This window comes from Oncorhynchus mykiss, chromosome 31 (assembly GCF_013265735.2).
Source record: "Oncorhynchus mykiss isolate Arlee chromosome 31, USDA_OmykA_1.1, whole genome shotgun sequence".
NCBI classification, from domain to species: Eukaryota; Metazoa; Chordata; class Actinopteri; order Salmoniformes; family Salmonidae; genus Oncorhynchus; species Oncorhynchus mykiss.
The window spans coordinates 15,793,593-15,814,904 of NC_050571.1; the positions used below are offsets into that span (position 1 = coordinate 15,793,593).

The 21,312-nt window shown below is 42.9% G+C and overlaps 1 protein-coding gene across 3 annotated transcripts in view; it reads right to left on the minus strand.

Annotated features, from left to right (window-relative positions):
• Window positions 1-20,103, minus strand: part of LOC110504385 (glutamate receptor 1-like) — a 181,094-nt gene extending 160,991 nt beyond the window's left edge. For all 3 annotated transcript variants that reach the window (XM_036969868.1, XM_036969866.1, XM_036969867.1), the window contains exons 1-2: window positions 19,794-20,103; window positions 19,390-19,524 (exon numbers count right to left, since the gene is read on the minus strand). In XM_036969868.1, the coding sequence (XP_036825763.1) occupies window positions 19,390-19,524; window positions 19,794-19,875 (217 nt within the window). In that variant the 5' untranslated portion in view covers window positions 19,876-20,103. The remainder of the gene's footprint in view (window positions 1-19,389; window positions 19,525-19,793) is intronic.
• Window positions 20,104-21,312: the final 1,209 nt, after the last annotated feature.

Genomic DNA, 21,312 nt, shown 5'->3' on the forward strand with positions numbered 1-21,312 from the left:
CGTAACACAAACACAAAAACACACACAGGCGTATACACACACACACACACACATGCGTATTCACACACACACAGGCGTATACACACACACGCACACACACACACACACAGGGACTTAGTGATCCCTGTCATAACAGCAGTTCAGACAATCACTGTCCATGTATTGCATGCTTGGCTAGCTGGTGAAACAACACAGGGAGACGTAGCATATATACAGTAACAGGCTTCAACAGAGGGGCAGGGTGAGAGAATGAGTTACAAAAAAATGGGATATGACTCACAGTGTGTGCGTGTGTGTGTTAGACAAAAGTTTTTGAGGTAAAGACAATATTTAACCCCTGACCTTGGTAAAAGAGATACAATGAGTTTGAATTAACAGCACAGTCTGATTCACACAAGACACATGGTTATTTCTGTTATATAGGGCCCTAAAAAAATATGTTATCATATTTGCCTGATTCAATTTGTACCCAAATTCTATTCTCTTTTTCTTTTTATAGAAAAACAAAGAAATTGGATATTCTAAGTCCACAACAGTGCTTAAACCTCATTAGGAGACCACTTTATGAGGTCTGGGGAATATCTAAGAAATGTAGACTCTGGGGAGCAGTTACCTTTTAATTCAAGTGCACACCAGCCATTGACCTTTGTTTGGTTAGCAAAGCTTCTGTAGAGCTCATGTGATTGCAGAGTTTGCAAAACAAAGGGTCACTGGATCTTCTACTTTGTATCTACTCAGCGGTGTCGGGAGAAACTGGAAACATGGAGTTTTCAGGGATACAGTATCTTCAACATAGCTTCCCTTTCCCTTGAAAAGCGGATGTGGGAACCTGGCTCAGGTGTTTATTTTATGCCTGCTACGTTAGGAAGGCATACAGTGGTTGCTCAACTAAAGGTTTGCGATTATGCTGTGGGACGCAGAGGTCATTTGTGGTTTAGTACGGTACCCTGCGTCACTACTTCATTCCTCCAGACCTGCGCAAGGGGGAGTTAGAGCACTGATTATGCTTTTGGGTCCCAAGGCGCTACTGTGTCTCTAAAAATACACATATTGTTTTGTTACTACTCATCAGTATTTCTTACTAAAACTGTTGTTACACTAAGGTTTTTATTCTAAGAGAAACTTAGACTACAATTAGGGTGTGGAAATGTTTATTTCGCTATTATTGTACTGTAGCCTACTCCCAACCGATCACATTGTACAGCGTCAGAGTGGCACAGTGGCCTAAGACACTGCATGACAGTGCAAACTGTGGGCTAAGACACTGCATCACAGTGCAAACTGTGGGCTAAGACACTGCATCACAGTGCAAACTGTGGGCTAAGACACTGCATCACAGTGCAAACTGTGGGCTAAGACACTGCATGACAGTGAAAACTGTGGGCTAAGACACTGCATCACAGTGCAAACTGTGGGTTAAGACACTGCATCACAGTGCAAACTGTGGGCTAAGACACTGCATCACAGTGCAAACTGTGGGCTAAGACACTGCATCACAGTGCAAATTGTGGGCTAAGACACTGCATCACAGTGCAAACTGTGGGTTAAGACACTGCATCACAGTGCAAACTGTGGGCTAAGACACTGCATCACAGTGCAAACTGTGGGCTAAGACACTGCATCACAGTGCAAACTGTGGGCTAAGACACTGCATCACAGTGCAAACTGTGGGCTAAGACACTGCATGACAGTGAAAACTGTGGGCTAAGACACTGCATCACAGTGCAAACTGTGGGTTAAGACACTGCATCACAGTGCAAACTGTGGGCTAAGACACTGCATCACAGTGCAAACTGTGGGCTAAGACACTGCATCACAGTGCAAATTGTGGGCTAAGACACTGCATCACAGTGCAAACTGTGGGTTAAGACACTGCATCACAGTGCAAACTGTGGGCTAAGACACTGCATCACAGTGCAAACTGTGGGCTAAGACACTGCATCACAGTGCAAACTGTGGGCTAAGACACTGCATCACAGTGCAAATTGTGGGCTAAGACACTGCACACAGTGCAAACTGCGTTGCTACAGATGCTGGTTCAATACCTGTGCTGGGTGCGACCAGGAGACCCATGAGGTGATGTTAGGCTTTTGATTTCTCTCCCTCTAAAAATAGAAATAAATCATTCTAAATAACAAACTGCCTTTATTTACAAAATAGTAAAAAAACACCCCATGTTCAAGAATGGACTTTTCCCTGGCTCCCTTTACGTTATTTGAAAATGAAATAATCTCTAAAATATCGTTAATAAAAAAAATTTAAAAGCTATTATTATTATTAATTCATTTAGAATTATATAAAAGCCCCATATAGATCAGATTTGCCCTAAAGAAAAATGTCCCTTAGATATTCATTTAGAATCCTCCAATCCTCCTATGCTCTTAGTACTGTAGCCTACTCCCGACCATCACATTGTAGAGGGACATATTTTCCGTTCCATTCTAACGGAAACACTGAGGGTTTCGTTTTTCATTTTTCTTGGAATAGAAACATTATAATATTAATCAAATTAATTAAGCTACATTTCTTAAAATCCATCCCATATACTATGTTCTTACAAAATAGGTTTTCAATTCTCTGATAATGCCAATATTGAAGACTATCAAATGCTTCTCAAAGATGCACTCTGCTGGTCAAACTAGCACTAACTAGCATTAATGGTAAAAATGGCTGACCATTAAATAACGTGCCATAGAATTCTGCAGAAGCCCTTAAGGTGTGCTCTAATACATTCAATACATTTAGTTGATTTCCTACTACTTCCTAAGTTAAACACATTTTTACTATTGTTGAATTCTGTTATAATGTCTGGATTCCATGATTCCTTCCGCAACAAGGATTTTATAGGGTCCTAGTTATAGTAACTTAGTGCTCGATTCTATCCGTACCGCAGGTTTTCTGACTGAGCCTGCATATCAAATCAAGTCACACCCTTGGTAAACAACAGGTGTAAACTAACAGAGAAATTATTACTTATGGGACCATCCAAAATGTGCAGAGAGAGAGACAAAAGAAAATGAATAGAAAAGTAATAACACTTAATAATAAATGTTACAGTATAATAAATACACAATGAGTAACAATAACTTGGCTACTATATACACAGGGTACCCGTACCGAGTCAATGGCAGGGGTACGAGGTAATAACTTGGCTATATACACAGGGTACCAGTACTGAGTCAATGGCAGGGGTATGAGGTAATAACTTGGCTATATACACAGGGTACCCGTACTGAGTCAATGGCAGGGGTACAAGGTAATAACTTGGCTATATACACAGGGTACCCGTACTGAGTCAATGGCAGGGGTACGAGGTAATAACTTGGCTACTATATACACAGGGTACCCGTACTGAGTCAATGGCAGGGGTACGAGGTAATAACTTGGCTATATACACAGGGTACCAGTACTGTGTCACGCCCTGACCTTAGTTATCGTTGTTTTCTTTATTATTTTGGTTAGGTCACGGTGTTACGAGGGCGGTATGTGTGTTTTTGTCTTGTCTAGGGTTTTTTGTATATCTATGGGCTTTTGGTATTGTCTAGGTAAATATAGATCTATGGTGGCCTGAATTGGTTCCCAATCAGAGACAGCTGTTTATCGTTGTCTCTGATTGGGGATCCTATTTAGGTTGCCATTTTCCATTTTGTTTTTTGGGTTATTATCTATGGTTAGTTGCATGTCAGCACTCGTTTTATATATATATATAGTTGTTGTTTTGTATAATTTGTTCAGTGTTCTCTTTCATTAAAGAGGAATGTATTCATATCACGCTGCTCATTGGTCTCCTCGTTATGACGAACGCGACCTGCTGAGTCAATGGCAGGGGTACGAGGTAATAACGTGGCTATATACAGGAAGTACCAGTACAGAGTCGTAGTGCAGGGGTATGAGGTAATAACTTGGCTATATACACGGGGTACCAGTAGCGAGTCGATGTACAGGGTTACGAGTTAATAACTTGGCTATATACACAGGGTACCAGTGCCGAGTCGATGTGCAGGGGTACGAGGTACTAACTTGGCTATTTTACAGGAAGTACCAGCCCTTTCCTGTTTCTGCATGACAAAACCCCCAAGTACAAAGCGAGGTCCATACAGAAATGGTTTGTCAAGATCGGTGTGGACGAACTTGACTGGCCTGCACAAAGCCCTGACCTCAACCCCATCGAACACCTTTGGGGTGAATTGGAACGCAGACTGTGAGTCAGGCCTAATCGCCCAACATCAGTGATCAGTGGCAGTATACAGATAGTTGGGCGGTATGCGAATTGGAGTGGTCCAGGGTGTCTGGGATGATGGTGTTGATGTGAGCCATGACCAGACTTTCAAAGCATTTCATGGCTACATATATGAGTGCTACAGGGCGATAGTCATTTAGGAAGGTTACCTTGGCATTCTTGGGCACAGGGACTATGGTGGTCTGCTTTACAGACGGGGTCAGGGAGAGGTTGAAAATGTCAGTGAAGACACTTGCCAGCGGATAAGTGCATGCTCTGAGTACTCGTCCTGGTAATCCATCTGGCCCTGCAGCCTTGTGAATGGTGACATGTTCCAAGGTCTTGCGTCGGCTACATGTGTAGCGTTTACTGTCAGTGTAGTCTCCGGGAATGTCAATTCGCGATCTTCTGCTCTACAGATTGAATTGAGCCATTAAACTCCAGTCTTAGCCCCTCTCACCTCAATCCCACAGCCCAGCTGAGACACACCATTCTGGGGCACGGTGCCTTAGCCCCTCTCACCTCAATCCCATATCCCAGCTGAGACATACCATTCTAGGGCATGGTTCTACCCCAGTGGGGTGGTTGTGGTGGTGGTGTGTAGGGAACACAAACCAAAACCTGACTCACTCTCTATTTTTCCAATTCCCCATTGTGAAACTCCCTTCAATGAATCCTGAGAAGAGTATTTCTAAACACAAAAGCTCCCACACTTCTATTTCTTCCACATGGTTATTAATACATATTTATGCCTCTAACCCCATGGAGTGATGGCTTTTGGATGAGCTGCAATGAATAATACATTAAATGCATCTGATGAAGCGCTGTCTCCAGTAATTGTGCGTGTGTGTGTGTGTGTGTGTGTGTGTGTGTGTGTGAATCCACTAAGCAGTGATCATGCAATTAGACGGAGGAGGACTAAGCAGCGTGTAAGCTGTGATGGAGGAGAATCTGCAGTGGTTTCTCTGTTCTCAATCTTAAACTCCACACACACACACGCTCTCTCTTTTTCTCTACATTCTACTCCCAGAGCTACCCAGAGGGATGATACACATCACCACCACACTGCAGAAGAAGAGGAGAGGAGTCTCTCTCTAGGCCGAGGCATCACACTGCAGAAGAAGAGAAGAGGAGTGTCTCTCTAGGCCGAGGCATCACACTGCAGAAGAAGAGGAGAGGGGTGTCTCTCTAGGCCGAGGCATCACACTGCAGAAGAAGAGGAGAGGAGTGTCTCTCTAGGCCGAGGCATCAGACTGCAGAAGAAGAGGAGAGGGGTGTCTCTCTAGGCCGAGGCATCACACTGCAGAAGAAGAGGAGAGGAGTGTCTCTCTAGGCCGAGGCATCACACTGCAGAAGAAGAGGAGAGGGGTGTCTCTCTAGGCCCAGGCATCACACTGCAGAAGAAGAGGAGAGGAGTGTCTCTCTAGGCCGAGGCATCAGACTGCAGAAGAAGAGGAGAGGAGTGTCTCTCTAGGCCGAGGCATCAGACTGCAGAAGAAGAGAAGAGCAGTGTCTCTCTAGGCCGAGGCATCACACTGCAGAAGAAGAGGAGAGGAGTGTCTCTCTAGGCCGAGGCACCAGACTGCAGAAGAAGAGAAGAGGAGTCTCTCTCTAGGCCGAGGCATCACACTGCAGAAGAAGAGGAGAGGAGTGTCTCTCTAGGCCGAGGCACCAGACTGCAGAAGAAGAGAAGAGGAGTCTCTCTCTAGGCCGAGGCATCACACTGCAGAAGAAGAGGAGAGGAGTGTCTCTCTAGGCCGAGGCACCAGACTGCAGAAGAAGAGAAGAGGAGTCTCTCTCTAGGCCGAGGCATCACACTGCAGAAGAAGAGGAGAGGAGTGTCTCTCTAGGCCGAGGCATCACACTGCAGAAGAAGAGGAGAGGGGTGTCTCTCTAGGCCGAGGCATCAGACTGCAGAAGAAGAGGAGAGGAGTGTCTCTCTAGGCCGAGGCATCACACTGCAGAAGAAGAGGAGAGGAGTGTCTCTCTAGGCCGAGGCATCAGACTGCAGAAGAAGAGGAGAGGGGTGTCTCTCTAGGCCGAGGCATCACACTGCAGAAGAAGAGGAGAGGAGTGTCTCTCTAGGCCGAGGCAACACACTGCAGAAGAAGAGGAGAGGAGTGTCTCTCTAGGCCGAGGCACCAGACTGCAGAAGAAGAGGAGAGGAGTGTCTCTCTAGGCCGAGGCATCACACTGCAGAAGAAGAGGAGAGGAGTGTCTCTCTAGGCCGAGGCATCACACTGCAGAAGAAGAGGAGAGGAGTGTCTCTCTAGGCCGAGGCATCACACTGCAGAAGAAGAGGAGAGGAGTGTCTCTCTAGGCCGAGGCATCAGACTGCAGAAGAAGAGGAGAGGAGTGTCTCTCTAGGCCGAGGCACCAGACTGCAGAAGAAGAGGAGAGGAGTGTCTCTCTAGGCCGAGGCATCAGACTGCAGAAGAAGAGGAGAGGAGTGTCTCTCTAGGCCGAGGCATCAGACTGCAGAAGAAGAGGAGAGGAGTGTCTCTCTAGGCCGAGGCATCAGACTGCAGAAGAAGAGAAGAGCAGTGTCTCTCTAGGCCGAGGCACCAGACTGCAGAAGAAGAGGAGAGGAGTGTCTCTCTAGGCCGAGGCATCAGACTGCAGAAGAAGAGGAGAGGAGTCTCTCTCTACATCACCTCTCTTTGTATTATAATCTAACCCGTGTAGTGGTACTTTGATATGGTAAATAAGGGTCCAGCACCCGGGATAACTCACCGGAATCCAACACCATCTCTATCCAACAAGCTCTTACTTCAGAATCAGACATCCAAACACTTGTCCATCAAAGCAAAATTTCAAAGGTTAAATTTGGCAATTCAATCCGAATGGTTAAGGGTTAAGGTTTGGGCTAGGGTAAAAAAAACACGTGACCCTCTCTCCGCGTGCCAATTAATTAGTACCCAAACGGAAGAGTGTCCTCCCCTCCTTTCGTCGAGTATATTATGTATCATACCGCAGAAGAGTTTAGCAATCTACCACACCCCCTTTGAACCAGCTTTTGTTTTGTCAGAGAAAAACATACACGTTCACTCTCCTCGCCGACTCTCCTCAATTAAAGCTGCAATATGGAACTTTTTGGGCGACCCGAGCAAATTCACATAGAATTATGACCTATGGATATGTTATTCTCATTGACAGCAAGTCTAAGAAGTGGTAGATATATTCTATGTGCTCTATTTCTATGCTTCCCGTTCTTATATTTTCTTTTTGCATCTTTTACTTTTGGTTTTGTACACCAGCTTCAAAGCACTGAAAATAAACTATTGCTGGTTATGGGAAAGATAGTTCACAGCGGTTTAAATTCTTTAAATATTGACTGCTTGTTTAGTCACACAAACTGAACTTAGGCAAACTATGAGAATTTTAGCAACCAGGAAATAATTTCTGCATTATGCACCTTTAACTTTGGCCTTTTTCAAAGGCATGCGAGAGAGGACGGAGGACACAGGAGGTGAGCAAATCTAATTTACTAAAGGGCTTAATGAAAATAGTGCGCCCCGTTGCCCCTAGTGGCCGGTTTTGGCGTTCTCTCCTTACATCTTGCTAAACTGGACAGACGTATAATTTCACAGTGGATCTTGAGTGATTCATCTGGTCTGTTATCCCAGTTATCTCCCAGCAACCCAACATTCCATCACATACAGTTAAGTACTATAGTAATGATTCCTGTTCTCAAACCGCCCCCAGCCGTTTCACAATGTTCTTGTAGACCTGAATTTGAGAGGTTTGAGAACCCATCCCCTAGACCAGACTATAGTACTGTAGTAGTAATTCCTGGTGGTCCTCCAGACCAGACTATAGTACTGTAGTAGTAATTCCTGGTGGTCATCCAGACCAGACTATAGTACTGTAGTAGTAATTCCTGGTGGTCCTCCAGACCAGACTATAGTACTGTAGTAGTAATTCCTGGTGGTCCTCCAGACCAGACTATAGTACTGTAGTAGTAATTCCTGGTGGTCATCCAGACCAGACTATAGTACTGTAGTAGAAATTCCTGGTGGTCATCCAGACCAGACTATAGTACTGTAGTAGTAATTCCTGGTGGTCCTCCAGACCAGACTATAGTACTGTAGTAGGCTATAGTACTGTAGTAGTAATTCCTGGTGGTCCTCCAGACCAGACTATAGTACTGTAGTAGTAATTCCTGGTGGTCCTCCAGACCAGGCTATAGTACTGTAGTAGTAATTCCTGGTGGTCCTCCAGACCAGACTATAGTACTGTAGTAGTAATTCCTGGTGGTCATCCAGACCAGACTATAGTACTGTAGTAGTAATTCCTGGTGGTCCTCCAGACCAGACTATAGTACTGTAGTAGTAATTCCTGGTGGTCCTCCAGACCAGACTTTAGTACTGTAGTAGTAATTCCTGGTGGTCATCCAGACCAGACTATAGTACTGTAGTAGTAATTCCTGGTGGTCATCCAGACCAGACTATAGTACTGTAGTAGTAATTCCTGGTGGTCCTCCAGAGTAGGCTATAGTACTGTAGTAGTAATTCCTGGTGGTCCTCTAGACCAGACTATAGTACTGTAGTAGTAATTCCTGGTGGTCATCCAGACCAGACTATAGTACTGTAGTAGTAATTCCTGGTGGTCCTCTAGACCAGACTATAGTACTGTAGTAGTAATTCCTGGTGGTCCTCTAGACCAGACTATAGTACTGTAGTAGTAATTAGACCAGCAGATTTGGAGAATAAGCTATTTTCTATACTCTTACTGATGTGGATGTCTTTGTGTGGCCTCAGTCCACTGATCAGACCTGGCTTAGGGCTCTCATACACACACGCACACACACACACACACACACACACACACACACACACACACACACACACACACACACTTCCATTAAAGGCCCTCAGAAGAGAAATACTGCAGCAGAAGATTATAGTGACAACATTAATCTGCTTAGCTATGGATCCAATTAGGGTTCATAGATGTTGTGATGCTAGAACTGGTGGTTTGGTCATTCAGAGAAATAACATTACTAGAATAGATCACTGTAGTAATCATATTTATTTTTGTATATTTTTGTGGTCACTAAGAAGGATACCCGGAAAACATACAGAGGCTTATTTTTTATTGTTTTAAATGTACGAAGGGATTGTTATTTTATTCATATAGTTTATTTGTGAATGTTGATTTTTTTGCACATAGCTAACAATTCTTATTACAAATATTTCATCTGAATATAAAATTGAATTTTGTTTGTTTAAATATGGATACGATATCTCTTCGCCAGGTAACCAACGTTAAAGCAACAACTGACCAACATATTCATTCAGCACAACACTGGAGTTATAACTTAATGCCTGCAGGAGATTTGACACGAAATCAGGTATTTATGCCTCCGCTCCATCCCTATTCTAAAGCCAGTCAGTAGCAGATGATGGTGATGTCAATGCTAACCAAGGGGAAGACTGACTAATACTCTCAGATTGGCTCAAGGTATCCATTCCACTGCAGTTATATTTAAACATGGAAACATGTAGAGACAGTCAAGCTAGATCTTCCTATGAACACGTAGGCTACATACACAAACACATACGTAAGCATGGAAAAATACACCCACAAATAACACACAGATGAACAAACGTACACATACAGGGAGTGCACACACACACACACACACACACAGGGCGTGCACTCACACACACACACACACACACACACACACACACAGGCCGTGCACACACACACTGTCGATGACTCAACAGGAGAAAGACATTATCGTTCCCTCAACGTCAACCATTTTCCTTCTACACCATCTACCCTGTTCTGTCTGTTCTCTCACCTTTACCAGTCCGCTCAACCCCCAACCGTTACATCCCCTACTGCCCTACTCTGTTTAAACTGAACAGTTGTTGGGGAGGGGGAATGCGGGGGGTGAAGCGTGAGGTTAGGGGGAGGCAGGGGGAGGGCTGGAGGAAGTGGGTGGTCATATAGTCTACGCCCCAAATTGTACCCTATTCCCTATATAGGCCCTATGAGTGCTGGTCAAAAGTAGTGCACAAAATAGGGCATAGGGTGTAATTTGGAGTGCAAGGCATGCAGGCCTCAGCCGTGCTGATGAGTACCTCCCTCATCCGGAGGAGCTCCATTCAGCCACAGACACAAGGATCCATTCAGCCTCCAACTGCCTCTAACCGTCATAGCACACATCTTCCCAGGCTTATTCACACACATACATACAGTGGGAAGAACAAGTATTTGATACACTGCCGATTTTGCAGGTTTTCCTACTTACAAAGCATGTAGAGGTCTGTCATTTTTATCATAGGTACACTTCAACTGTTAGAGACGGAATGTAAAATCCAGAAAATCACATTGTTTGATTTTTAAGTAATTAATCTGCATTTTATTGCATGACATAAGTATTTGATCACCTACCAACCAGTAAGAATTCCGGCTCTCACAGACCTGTTAGTTTTTCATTAAGAAGTCCTCCTGTTCTCCACTCATTACCTGATTGAACTGCACCTGTTTGAACTCGTTACCTGTATAAAAGACACCTGTCCACACACTCAATCAAATAGACTCCAACCTCTCCACAATGACCAAGACCAGAGAGCTGTGTAAGGACATCAGGGTTAAAATTGTAGACCTGCACAAGGCTGGGATGGGCTACAGGACAATAGGCAAGCAGCTTGGTGAGAAGGCAACAACTGTTGGCACAATTATTATAAAATGGAAGAAGTTCAAGATGATGGTCAATCACCCTCGGTCTGGGGCTCCATGCAAGATCTCACCTCGTGGGGCATCAATGATCATGAGGAAGGTGAGGAATCAGCCCAGAACTACACGGCAGGACCTTGTCAATGACCTGAAGAGAGCTGGGACTACGCCGTCATGGATTAAAATCCTGCAGCGCACGCAAGGTCCCCCTGCTCAAGCCAGCGCATGTCCAGGCCAGTCTGAAGTTTGCCAATGACCATCTGAATGATCCAGTGGAGGAATGTCATGTGGTCTGATGAGACAAAATTTTGGTCTAAACTCCACTCGCCGTGTTTGGAGGAAGAAGAAGGATGAGTACAACCCCAAGAACACCATCCCAACCGTGAAGCATGGAGATGGAAACATCATTCTTTGGGGATACTTTTCTGCAAAGGGGACAGGCCGACTGCATCGTATTGAGGGGAGGATGGATGGGGCCATGTATCCCGAGATCTTGGCCAACAACCTCTTTCCCTCAGTAAGAGCATTGAAGATGGTTCATGGCTGGGTCTTCCAGCATGACAATGACCCGAAACACACAGCCAGGGCAACTAAGGAGTGGCTCCATGAGAAGCATCTCAAGGTCCTGGAGTGGCCCAGCCAGTCTCCAGACCTGAACCCAATAGAAAATCTTTGGAGGGAGCTGAAAGTCCGTATTGCCCAGCGACAGCCCCAAAACCTCAAGGACCTGGAGAAGGTCTGTATGGAGGAGTGGGCCAAAATCCCTGCTGCAGTGTGTGCAAACCTGGTCAAGAACTACAGGAAACGTATGATCTCGGTAATTGCAAACAAAGGTTTCTGTACCAAATATTAAGTTCTGCTTTTCTGATGTATCAAATACTTATGTCATGCAATAAAATGCTAATTAATTTTTTTTAAATCATACAATGTGATTTTCTGGATTTTTGTTTTAGATTCCGTCTCTCACAGTTGAAGTGTACCTATGATAGAAATGACAGACCTCTACATGCTTTGTAAGTAGGATAACCTGCAAAATCGGCAGTGTATCAAATACTTGTTCTCCCCACTGTACATACATACAGATGCACAAATGCACACACAGACACAAGCACTCAAGCACACGCACACACACAGACAGTCAGATGCACAAATGCACACATGCACACACACACACACATACACCCGGACACACACGCACACACACACACACAAACGGATGAACTTTCATTCATACACACACTAAGCAGATCATCATGAAGTCCAGATTCCAAAATGTAATGTAATGTTACCTTTTCCACATCCTCTTGAAGCACATCCTGAAACAGAGAGAAATGGTGTCCCTGTCTCTTCTGTCGTACGTACATCACGTCTTCCGTCTGTTTGTGCCTGTTATTTACATGTTAGTCATTTAGCAGACACTCGACTTACAGGAGCAATTAGGGTTAAGTGCTCAAGGGTGCGTCAACAGATGTTTCACCAAGCCAGCTCAGCTCGGGGATTGGAACCACCGACCTTTTCGTTACTGGCGCAACGCTCTAACCGATAGGCTACCTGATGCGTGTCACATGAAAGCCTGGCTGTCTCAGCTGACAGGATCTGATCTGTCCCTTCGTGTTAGGGACGGAGAGGAGCAGGATGACTATTCACTCACCACAATCTGGCAATGTGTTGTCATCACAGCGGCTGCCAATACCCAGCTCAGCTCAAAGGTTGTTCAGCACAAGAAATGGTTTAGAAATAGTGGCCTTGTCTCAGACCTGCAGTAGTGTTTTTTTAGGGGGTAGATCAGATAGATAGTGGCTTCTATCAATGGAATTGTCTGCATCATATCCAATCCCCCGTATATATTTTGGTAAATATATTTTTTAAATATATTTTCCTTCTTTATTTTCCCCTAGCCCCATCATCCCTCCCCTAATTGGAGTAAATAAATGGACAACAACACCTAGGCTTCTACTTCCAGCTTATACTGTACATTGCCATATACTGCATTTTTTAACTGTGCTGTGATGTTTCACAAAAGTCCTGAACCTTTTATGTTTGTAAATGAAACATAAAATGTTTTGCTAAGAGTATTATTACAATATTGATCGATTGACTATACCTTTTCAAATCACCCAGCAGTGCTATCTGCAGAGTTAGTTCCAGGTAAATGTTGTAATTCTGCTGCCATTCCTGAACCTGCAACCAAAAACAAGCTACATATGGGCAGTACCAAAACAAGTGATCTAATGATTTTGTCTCTGTGCAGCAAAATGTACAGAGCTTCGATGGATGTATCCCCCATATACAGTGCCTTTTAAAAGTATTCAGACCCCTTGACTTTTTCCACATTTTCGTACGTTACAGCCTTATTCTAAAATTCCTCATCAATCTACACACAACACCCTGAAATATCACATTTACATAAGTATTCAGACCTTTTACTCAGTACTTTGTTGAAGCATCTTTGGCAGTGATTACAGCATCAAGACTTCTTGGGTATGACACTACAAGCTTGTATTTGTATTGGGGAGTTTCTCCCATTCTTCTCTGCAGATCCTCTCAAGCTCTGTCAGGTTGGATGGGAAGAGTTGCTGCACAGCTATTTTCAGGTCTCTCCAGAGATGTTTGATCGGGTTCAAGTCTGGCTGTGTCACTCAAGGACATTCGGAGACTTGTCCCGAAGCCACTCCTGTGTTGTCTTGGCTGTGTACTTCGGGTCATTGTCCTGTTGGAAGGTGAACCTTCGCCCCAGTCTCAGGTCCTGAGTGCTCTAGAGCAGGTTTTCATCAAGGATCTCTCTGTATTTTGTTCTGTTCATCTTTGCCTCTATCTTGACTAGTGTCCCAGTCCCTGCCGCTGAAAAACATTCCCACAGCATAATGCTGCCACCACCATGCTTCACCGTAGGGATGGGCCAGGTTTCCTCCAGACGTGAGATTTGGCATTCAGGCCAAAGAGTTCAATCTTGGATTTAACAGACCAGAGAATCTTGTTTCTCATGGTCTGAGAGTCTTTAGGTGCCTTCTGGCAACCTCCAAGCGGGCTGTCATGTGCCTTTTACAGAGGAGTGGCTTCCGTCTGGCCACTCTACCATAAAGGTGGAGTGGAGTGCTGCAGAGATGGTTGTCCTTTTGGAAGGTTCTCCCATCTCCATAGAGGAACTCTAGAGTTCTGTCAGAGTGACAATCAGGTTCTTGGTCACCTCCCTGACAAAGGCCCTTCTCCCCCAAGCCCGGCTGAGTCTGGTGATTCCAAACTTCTTCCATTTCAGAATGATGGAGGCCACTGTGTTTTTGGGGACCTTCAATGCTGCAGAATCGTTTTGGTACCCTTCCACAGATCTGTGCCTCGACACAATCCTGTCTCTGAGCTTTACGGAAAATTCCTTTGACCTCATGGCTTGGTTTTTGCTCTGACATGCACTGTCAACTGTGGGACCTTATATAGACAGGTGTGTGCCTTTCCAAATCATGTCCAATTAATTTAATTTATGACAGGTGGACTCCAACCAAGGACTCCAATCAAGAAACATCTCAATGATGATAAATGGAAAAAGGATGCACTTGAGCAAAGGTTCTGAATACTTACGTAAATAATGTATTTCTGTTTTTTGCTAAAAATTCTAAAAACCTGTTTTGGCTTTGTCATTATGGGGTATTGTGTGTAGATTGCTGAATAATTTTTATTTTATTTAATACATTTTAGAATAAGGCTGTAACGTAAGAAACTGAAAAGGTCAAGGGGTCTGAATACTTTTCGAAGGCACTGTATATAACATTCTATTGGTTGCAAGAATTTTATATAATAATTGACACTGAAAAGTTTTGAATCCGACGTTGTTTTGTGTATCAGTTTATAAACCATGTGCCATGGAATCGGTACATCGAAAATCTCTTTCCAACTATTTTGCCGCCTGTATGGCACAGCTGTCAATGTTTGGTCCTTAATAAATGAAACTGGTACACTTTTTTATTCATCACAATTTTTTTAACCAATTTTTTAAACCAATTTTGGTCTTTAATGCGGGGCCGACAGACAAGTTCCTTACCTTCTCCCCTTTCCACTTGTCTCCTCCATTTTTGCTGTAATACTGAAATGAGTTGGCTATATTTTCAATAGAGCAGATTTCCATATTGTAACGTGTGCGCTGGGAGTCGGGAAGCAAGTGCAGGGAGTGAATCATTTAATAAATGAAAACACGAACAATGCACAGACTTGAAACTGAAACAGAAACAATAACGCCTGGGGAAGGAACCAAAGGAAGTGACTTATATAGGGCAGGTAATCAAGGAAGTGATGGAGTCCAGGTGAGTCGAATGACGCACAGGTGCGCGTAACGACGGTGACAGGTGTGCGTAATAATCAGCAGCCTGGTGACCTAGAGTCCGGAGAGGGAGCACACATGACACATATATTTCCTTTAGTTGCATTTGTTACAAATTAAATTATATTTATGATATAATTTACAAAGATTATACCATTTTTTAACATTTTATATTTTTACATGAATATTTGCTGTAATATTTGTTCTGTCTTTTCTGGTGGATTAAACTGAAATAGTAACCAACTTTCTTTGGCTTGTTTTAAAAATAACTATATTTTGGAGATGATTTCATTTTCAAATAACCAAAATGAGAGGCTGTAATCTGAATAAAGAGAAAAAGTTATTATTGAGAACCCGTTTGGATTTAAGCATAGTTTTTGTATGACTGAAGCCTTTAGTGAGAGGTCTAATGCTTTAATATTGAATCATTTCTGCCCTCCGAATTCATATTCTTTATAAAACTAGGCCCATTTCATTTTAACTGGCTTGCCATTCCAAATAAAATTGAATATATTTTGCTCATATATATTTTTTTAAACAAGCCGTTAGGTGTAAGCAGGGCCATAAGAAAATAGGATATGACTAAAGAGTTAAATCAGGGTGATTTTTACACAAATACACAGGTATTTAATTTTCCATGGTAGCAAGATCTTATCTATTTTTGCTAACTTAAACGTATTGTAGTGAGATAAATTGAATGCTTTCCTGATGAGTCGTAGTGGGAGGATCACACAACATGTCATCGTATGACTCTAAGTTTACTTTGATATTATGGTTATGATATGAATGTTTGCACATAAAAGAGTTTCCACCGACATTTCTCGCATAATTCATTTTAACGACACAAAAAGATCCCACCTTGTCTAGCGTATTTTGCTTTGTCGACATTTGGAAAGTTTTCATCAGGCCTGTCATGACATTTTTTATCCAACGTGGAACTTTACTTGCTTAAAACGGTTGAATGGAAACCTGGTTTGTGACACAGATCTGATGGGTCGAAATGTGACATACAAAACAAACCTTGGGGCATAAATGACAGGGAGCATCAATATTTCACATTTCTGGCTCTAGTATGAATAGGAATTCCTCAAGAAAGTTCATTTTGTGTTAGCCTAGAGAAAATATACTCCCCCTAATCTCCAGCTGCGTCAGCTAAGATGTAGGCTACATTAAAGGTTAGTGAGCCGTTATGACAGGTGTAATTGACATTCCTACATAACATTGTTGTGTAATGGTTACAATGACTGTTCTGGTAAACATGCTGATTCTTCCCCCTCATGCCGGGCGTGTTTAACTATTCTTGTGGGGACCAGAAGTGGGATGGGAGACCAGATGCTGCTGGAAGTGGTGTTGGGGGGCCAGTAGGAGGCACCGTTTCCTTTGCTCTAAAAAAAAATATCCCAATGCCCCAGGGCAGGGATTGGGGACATTGCCCTGTGTAGTGTGCTCCTCTCCCCTGTAACTATTCCCCAGGTCGTTGCTGTAAATGAGAATGTGTTCTCAGTAAACTTATCTGGTAAAATAAGGGTTAAATAAAATAAATAAAAAATATTTTAAAAAATATTGCATTATATATCATGAGTTACAGTCCTATTGCATTAGATATCATGTGTTACAGTTCTATTGCATTAGATATTGTGTGTTACAGTCCTATTGCATTAGATATCATGAGTTACAGTCCTATTGCATTAGATATCATGTGTTACAGTCCTATTGCATTAGATATCATGTGTTACAGTCCTATTGCATTAGATATCATGTGTTACAGTCCTATTGCATTAGATATCATGTGTTACAGTCCTATTGCATTAGATATCATGTGTTACAGTCCTATTGCATTAGATATCATGTGTTACAGTCCTATTGCATTAGATATCATGTGTTACAGTCCTATTACATTAGATATCATGTGTTACAGTCCTATTGCATTAGATATCATGAGTTACAGTCCTATTGCATTAGATACCATGTGTTACAGTCCTATTGCATTAGATATCATGTGTTACAGTCCTATTGCATTAGATATTATGTGTTACAGTCCTATTGCATTAGATATCATGTGTTACAGTCCTATTGCATTAGATATCATGTGTTACAGTCCTATTGCATTAGATATCATGAGTTACAGTCCTATTGCATTAGATATCATGTGTTACAGTCCTATTGCATTAGATATCATGAGTTACAGTCCTATTGCATTAGATATCATGTGTTACAGTCCTATTGCATTAGATATCATGTGTTACAGTCCTATTGCATTAGATATCATGTGTTACAGTCCTATTGCATTAGATATCATCTGACTTAAAATACATCCACGGTTTCCATTTTTTCTGATTTCCTTTTCATTCAGTTTTTTTCAAAACGGAACTGCGTCTCTTCAGAGCCGAGGCAGAGATCAGAGGAAAAGCATGGCTGGTATGTGAAACAGAATAAAAACTGCCTTTAAATTCAAGTCTTGTCTCAGAGTAGGAAAAAAAACACAGAAACAACACGGTTATCAATGTCTGAAGACTCTGCCAGTGAAATTGAATGTCGCACTTCAAGCAGTCCTGAGGAGACTAGTGTGGAAAGAGAGAGTTGTCAGGGAGGAGAATCTATTGTGTATGTTTCATCTGGAGCCAGCACACAGCTGCATAGACCTGATGCACAGTGTCCAACATGGAGCACCTGGGACATGGCCTACCTTTAGATGTACCAACTTAAATCAAGAAAATCTCAAGGGCACCTTGGTGTTTAAAATCCCAAAAGTGAAGGTTGGAAAACACAAAAATACACATACATAACTCCCGAAATGAAGTTATTTTTCATTTTATAGTGTTTTTTTCTTGATTTTCAGCATACGGGGGAATGATTGGGCTACCATATCACTTTGGTCTTTAAAACATGATACGAAGCTGCTTCAGTGTCTGTATCTGTTAAGGGAAGGTGATTGTGACAGTGCTGCTAAAACGATTAAGCATGATTTGATTTGGGCATCATCAGAGCAGACAGGCCGTGCAATGACGATTGGTGGTTGATGTACTTACAGGAGAGTAACTTGGACCGGTGACCACCATTGATCTACAGGGCTTTACAATAAACTATAAATCCTCTTTCCTACGTGCCTGAGTGTCACCTTACACGCTCGCCCCCATGTAAGTGAGCTCATCCATGAAGATAATGATGTCTAAAGGTGAACAAATTGAATGTCTACTATGTAATATTTCTCCTACAGTGTTACAGTAATTAGAACCCTATTTTAGAAGTGTTCCTGAAACGTACAGAGCCTACCTTATGAAGTTGAGTGAGTCACGGCGCTTGGAGCCATTTGAGTGGTATGGTGTTGTAGGCTAGGCTACTGTAATGAGAAAGCTAAGCTGAGTAGCTGGTGCCAGCTGAAGCTAAACGAATAGAAATCCATCTGTAATTAGGAACAGGGCTTTGTGGGAACAGGTTTATCCTGAATGTCGGTGGGAAAGGGAAGTTGCTTGATCAGCGCTGTCACAGATCAAATTTCAATGTTGGCTTGTGTAGTAGGCTAAATGGGGGAAGGGTATCAAAACAAAATCAATATTTTAAATATAAAGTATATAACCACTTTGTTTCATCTGGTTATATTGTCTGTAGCCTACATGATACTACTGATATGGGTAGATTTGTCAGAAAAAATGTGTTCATTGCACTGAGGTCTCTCTCTTGCTCACACACGCACACACGGTGCCTCTTAAAAGAGTCACACAAACGCACACACATTGCCTCTTATAAGATAGTCACACACGCCCACACACACAGCTTCTTAGAAGAGTGTCACACACACACAGCCTCTTACAAGATAGAGTCACAAACGCACACACACAGCCTCTTACGAGAATCTCACACGCGCGCACACCCAGCCTCTTATGAAAAAGAGCGATGCAGATGGATGCAAAAAATCACACATTCTCGGACCATCTTTACAGTGACAGAATAACCAGATGTAATTGTATATGTCATAACTACATCTATCAATGTCAGACACCTCTACGTAGCACAGACTAATCATTTCTGGACAAGCGTTGGCCAGTGGTTTCGTTGAGCGGGAGGACAACAGATTGACCGTATGAATAAATAACCCATGAGGGAAACTAAGAAATAACTGGGAGGGATGGGTGGAATGGGGAGAACAGAGACCCTGGGAAAAAATACTTACAGGCATATGTCATGGAGAAGCTGTTGCCTTTCTTGACCATATCCACCTGCGGCACCAGTTTGGGGATATCCTGGTGGTGCGAGAGCGCGAACCGAAACACGTCATATTCGTGAGATTCGGTTGGGAATAGTCCCCCTGTGAAAGATACATATTCAACGGTTATTTATAAAACTTCTATCGGCAAAATAAAACGCAAACACAGAGAGATAAATATTTCCGGACTCTTTTATCAGCAAAATATGTTGAATACAACTTTATAGCCTCAGAAAAGGCATATTCACTAACTTGCCATTGTCCATACAAATAGGCCTATGCCAAGAAATCAAATGTGTACACTAAACAAATACATACAAAAATACAATAATTCTGCCAGGCTTCATTTTACGCGTGGGTTTTTCACCTACCTATATTGATGTTACTTGGAAAACTTGAACCCAAGCACATCCCCAGAAAACTGGTGTACAGGAGGGTGAAGCTTCGCTGCATATTTCCTTTTGCATTGGCGAAGAAAAAGGAGGCAAAATCCAAGCATAGGTCTTTCCTTGGTGAGTTAGTGTATACCTCCTCTTCCCCACTCCTTTCCTACCGGTTACAGATGCTCTTACAACAACATAGATCCAATATCGAGAGGGAACGTGCAACTGCAGTCACTATCTTCTCTCTCCTCCCGCTCTTTCTCTCGCGCGCTGCTGACGCCCGCGTGTCCTCCGCTACAATGATATGGAACGGTGACTTCAGCTCGAGCCCCTACCTACGGAATGCACCCACCATCCCCTCAGGAGACGCGCACGAGGAGGGTCTCATGGCCGCTCTGTTTTTATTTTGTTTTATACACTTGGAATTAGATTCAAACAGTCATAACTGCTATGGTTCCTTGGTTCATCTAGTGTTTAATTAGTGTATAACGTTTTCTTACATCTGAATTTGGCGTCATTCTACATTCTAATATACTCAAATGCATCTATGGGGGGAATGTTATGCAGTGGTCTAAGACACTGCATCTCAGTGCTAGAGGCGTCACTACAGACCCTGGTTCGATTCCAGGCGCACAATTGGCCCAACATCGTCCGGGTTAGGGTTTGTAATTAAGAATGTGTTGTTAATTGACTTGCTTAGTTAAATAAAGGTTAAATAAAAAATAAATAAATAACCTTTGCGTAATTGCACTGTTTATGCATTGGCACATACATCTAAAAGCCCATTTATGCTTGAACCGAAAATGTGGTTGTAGGTGCCAAATGGATGGTGTGACGTACTTGTGGAGCCTCTGTAGGCATGCAGAGGCCAAATTGAGCTCTGTTCTGCATCGCTGTGCACCTCTCAAATGTTGTAACATTGTGGAGGGCTCCATACAGCTCTGCATTGACATGATTGGTTGAATGATGGATGGCGGGAGGTCCTGTATAAACACAAGCTTTCTTCCTTCTAAGCAAATCATGTTCTGTACTATGTATGATGTCATGTTTCATGTGGAGACCAGGAAGAGTAGCTGATGCTTTTGCAGCGGCTAATGAGGATCCTAATAAATACCAAAATTCCTTCACAACAGCTCTGCGTTGCTCCATGAAGAACAAAAAAAGGTTTGCTCTCTCTTCTGTGGAGGCCACGTCCCAGTTAATGCTGTATGGACAACACAGATGTCGGATTGATCGTGCAGTGCCTTTAACATACCAACAGCAAAATGGTACGCAGCATAATCTGGATATGTATGAAACAAAACTTCAACATTTACAATTTCTGTCAATACATACAATTTGATGCATAAATTCAATAAATCCAAAGTATGCACCACACAGATCGCACTGCAACTGCCTCTGCAACACAATGCTGCAAGACAAATGCAGCGTTTCATTGGAAAGGAATGGACTTCTGGTGTAACAAAACCCAACGACTCTATCGGTGTGATCCAGGCGATTATATGCC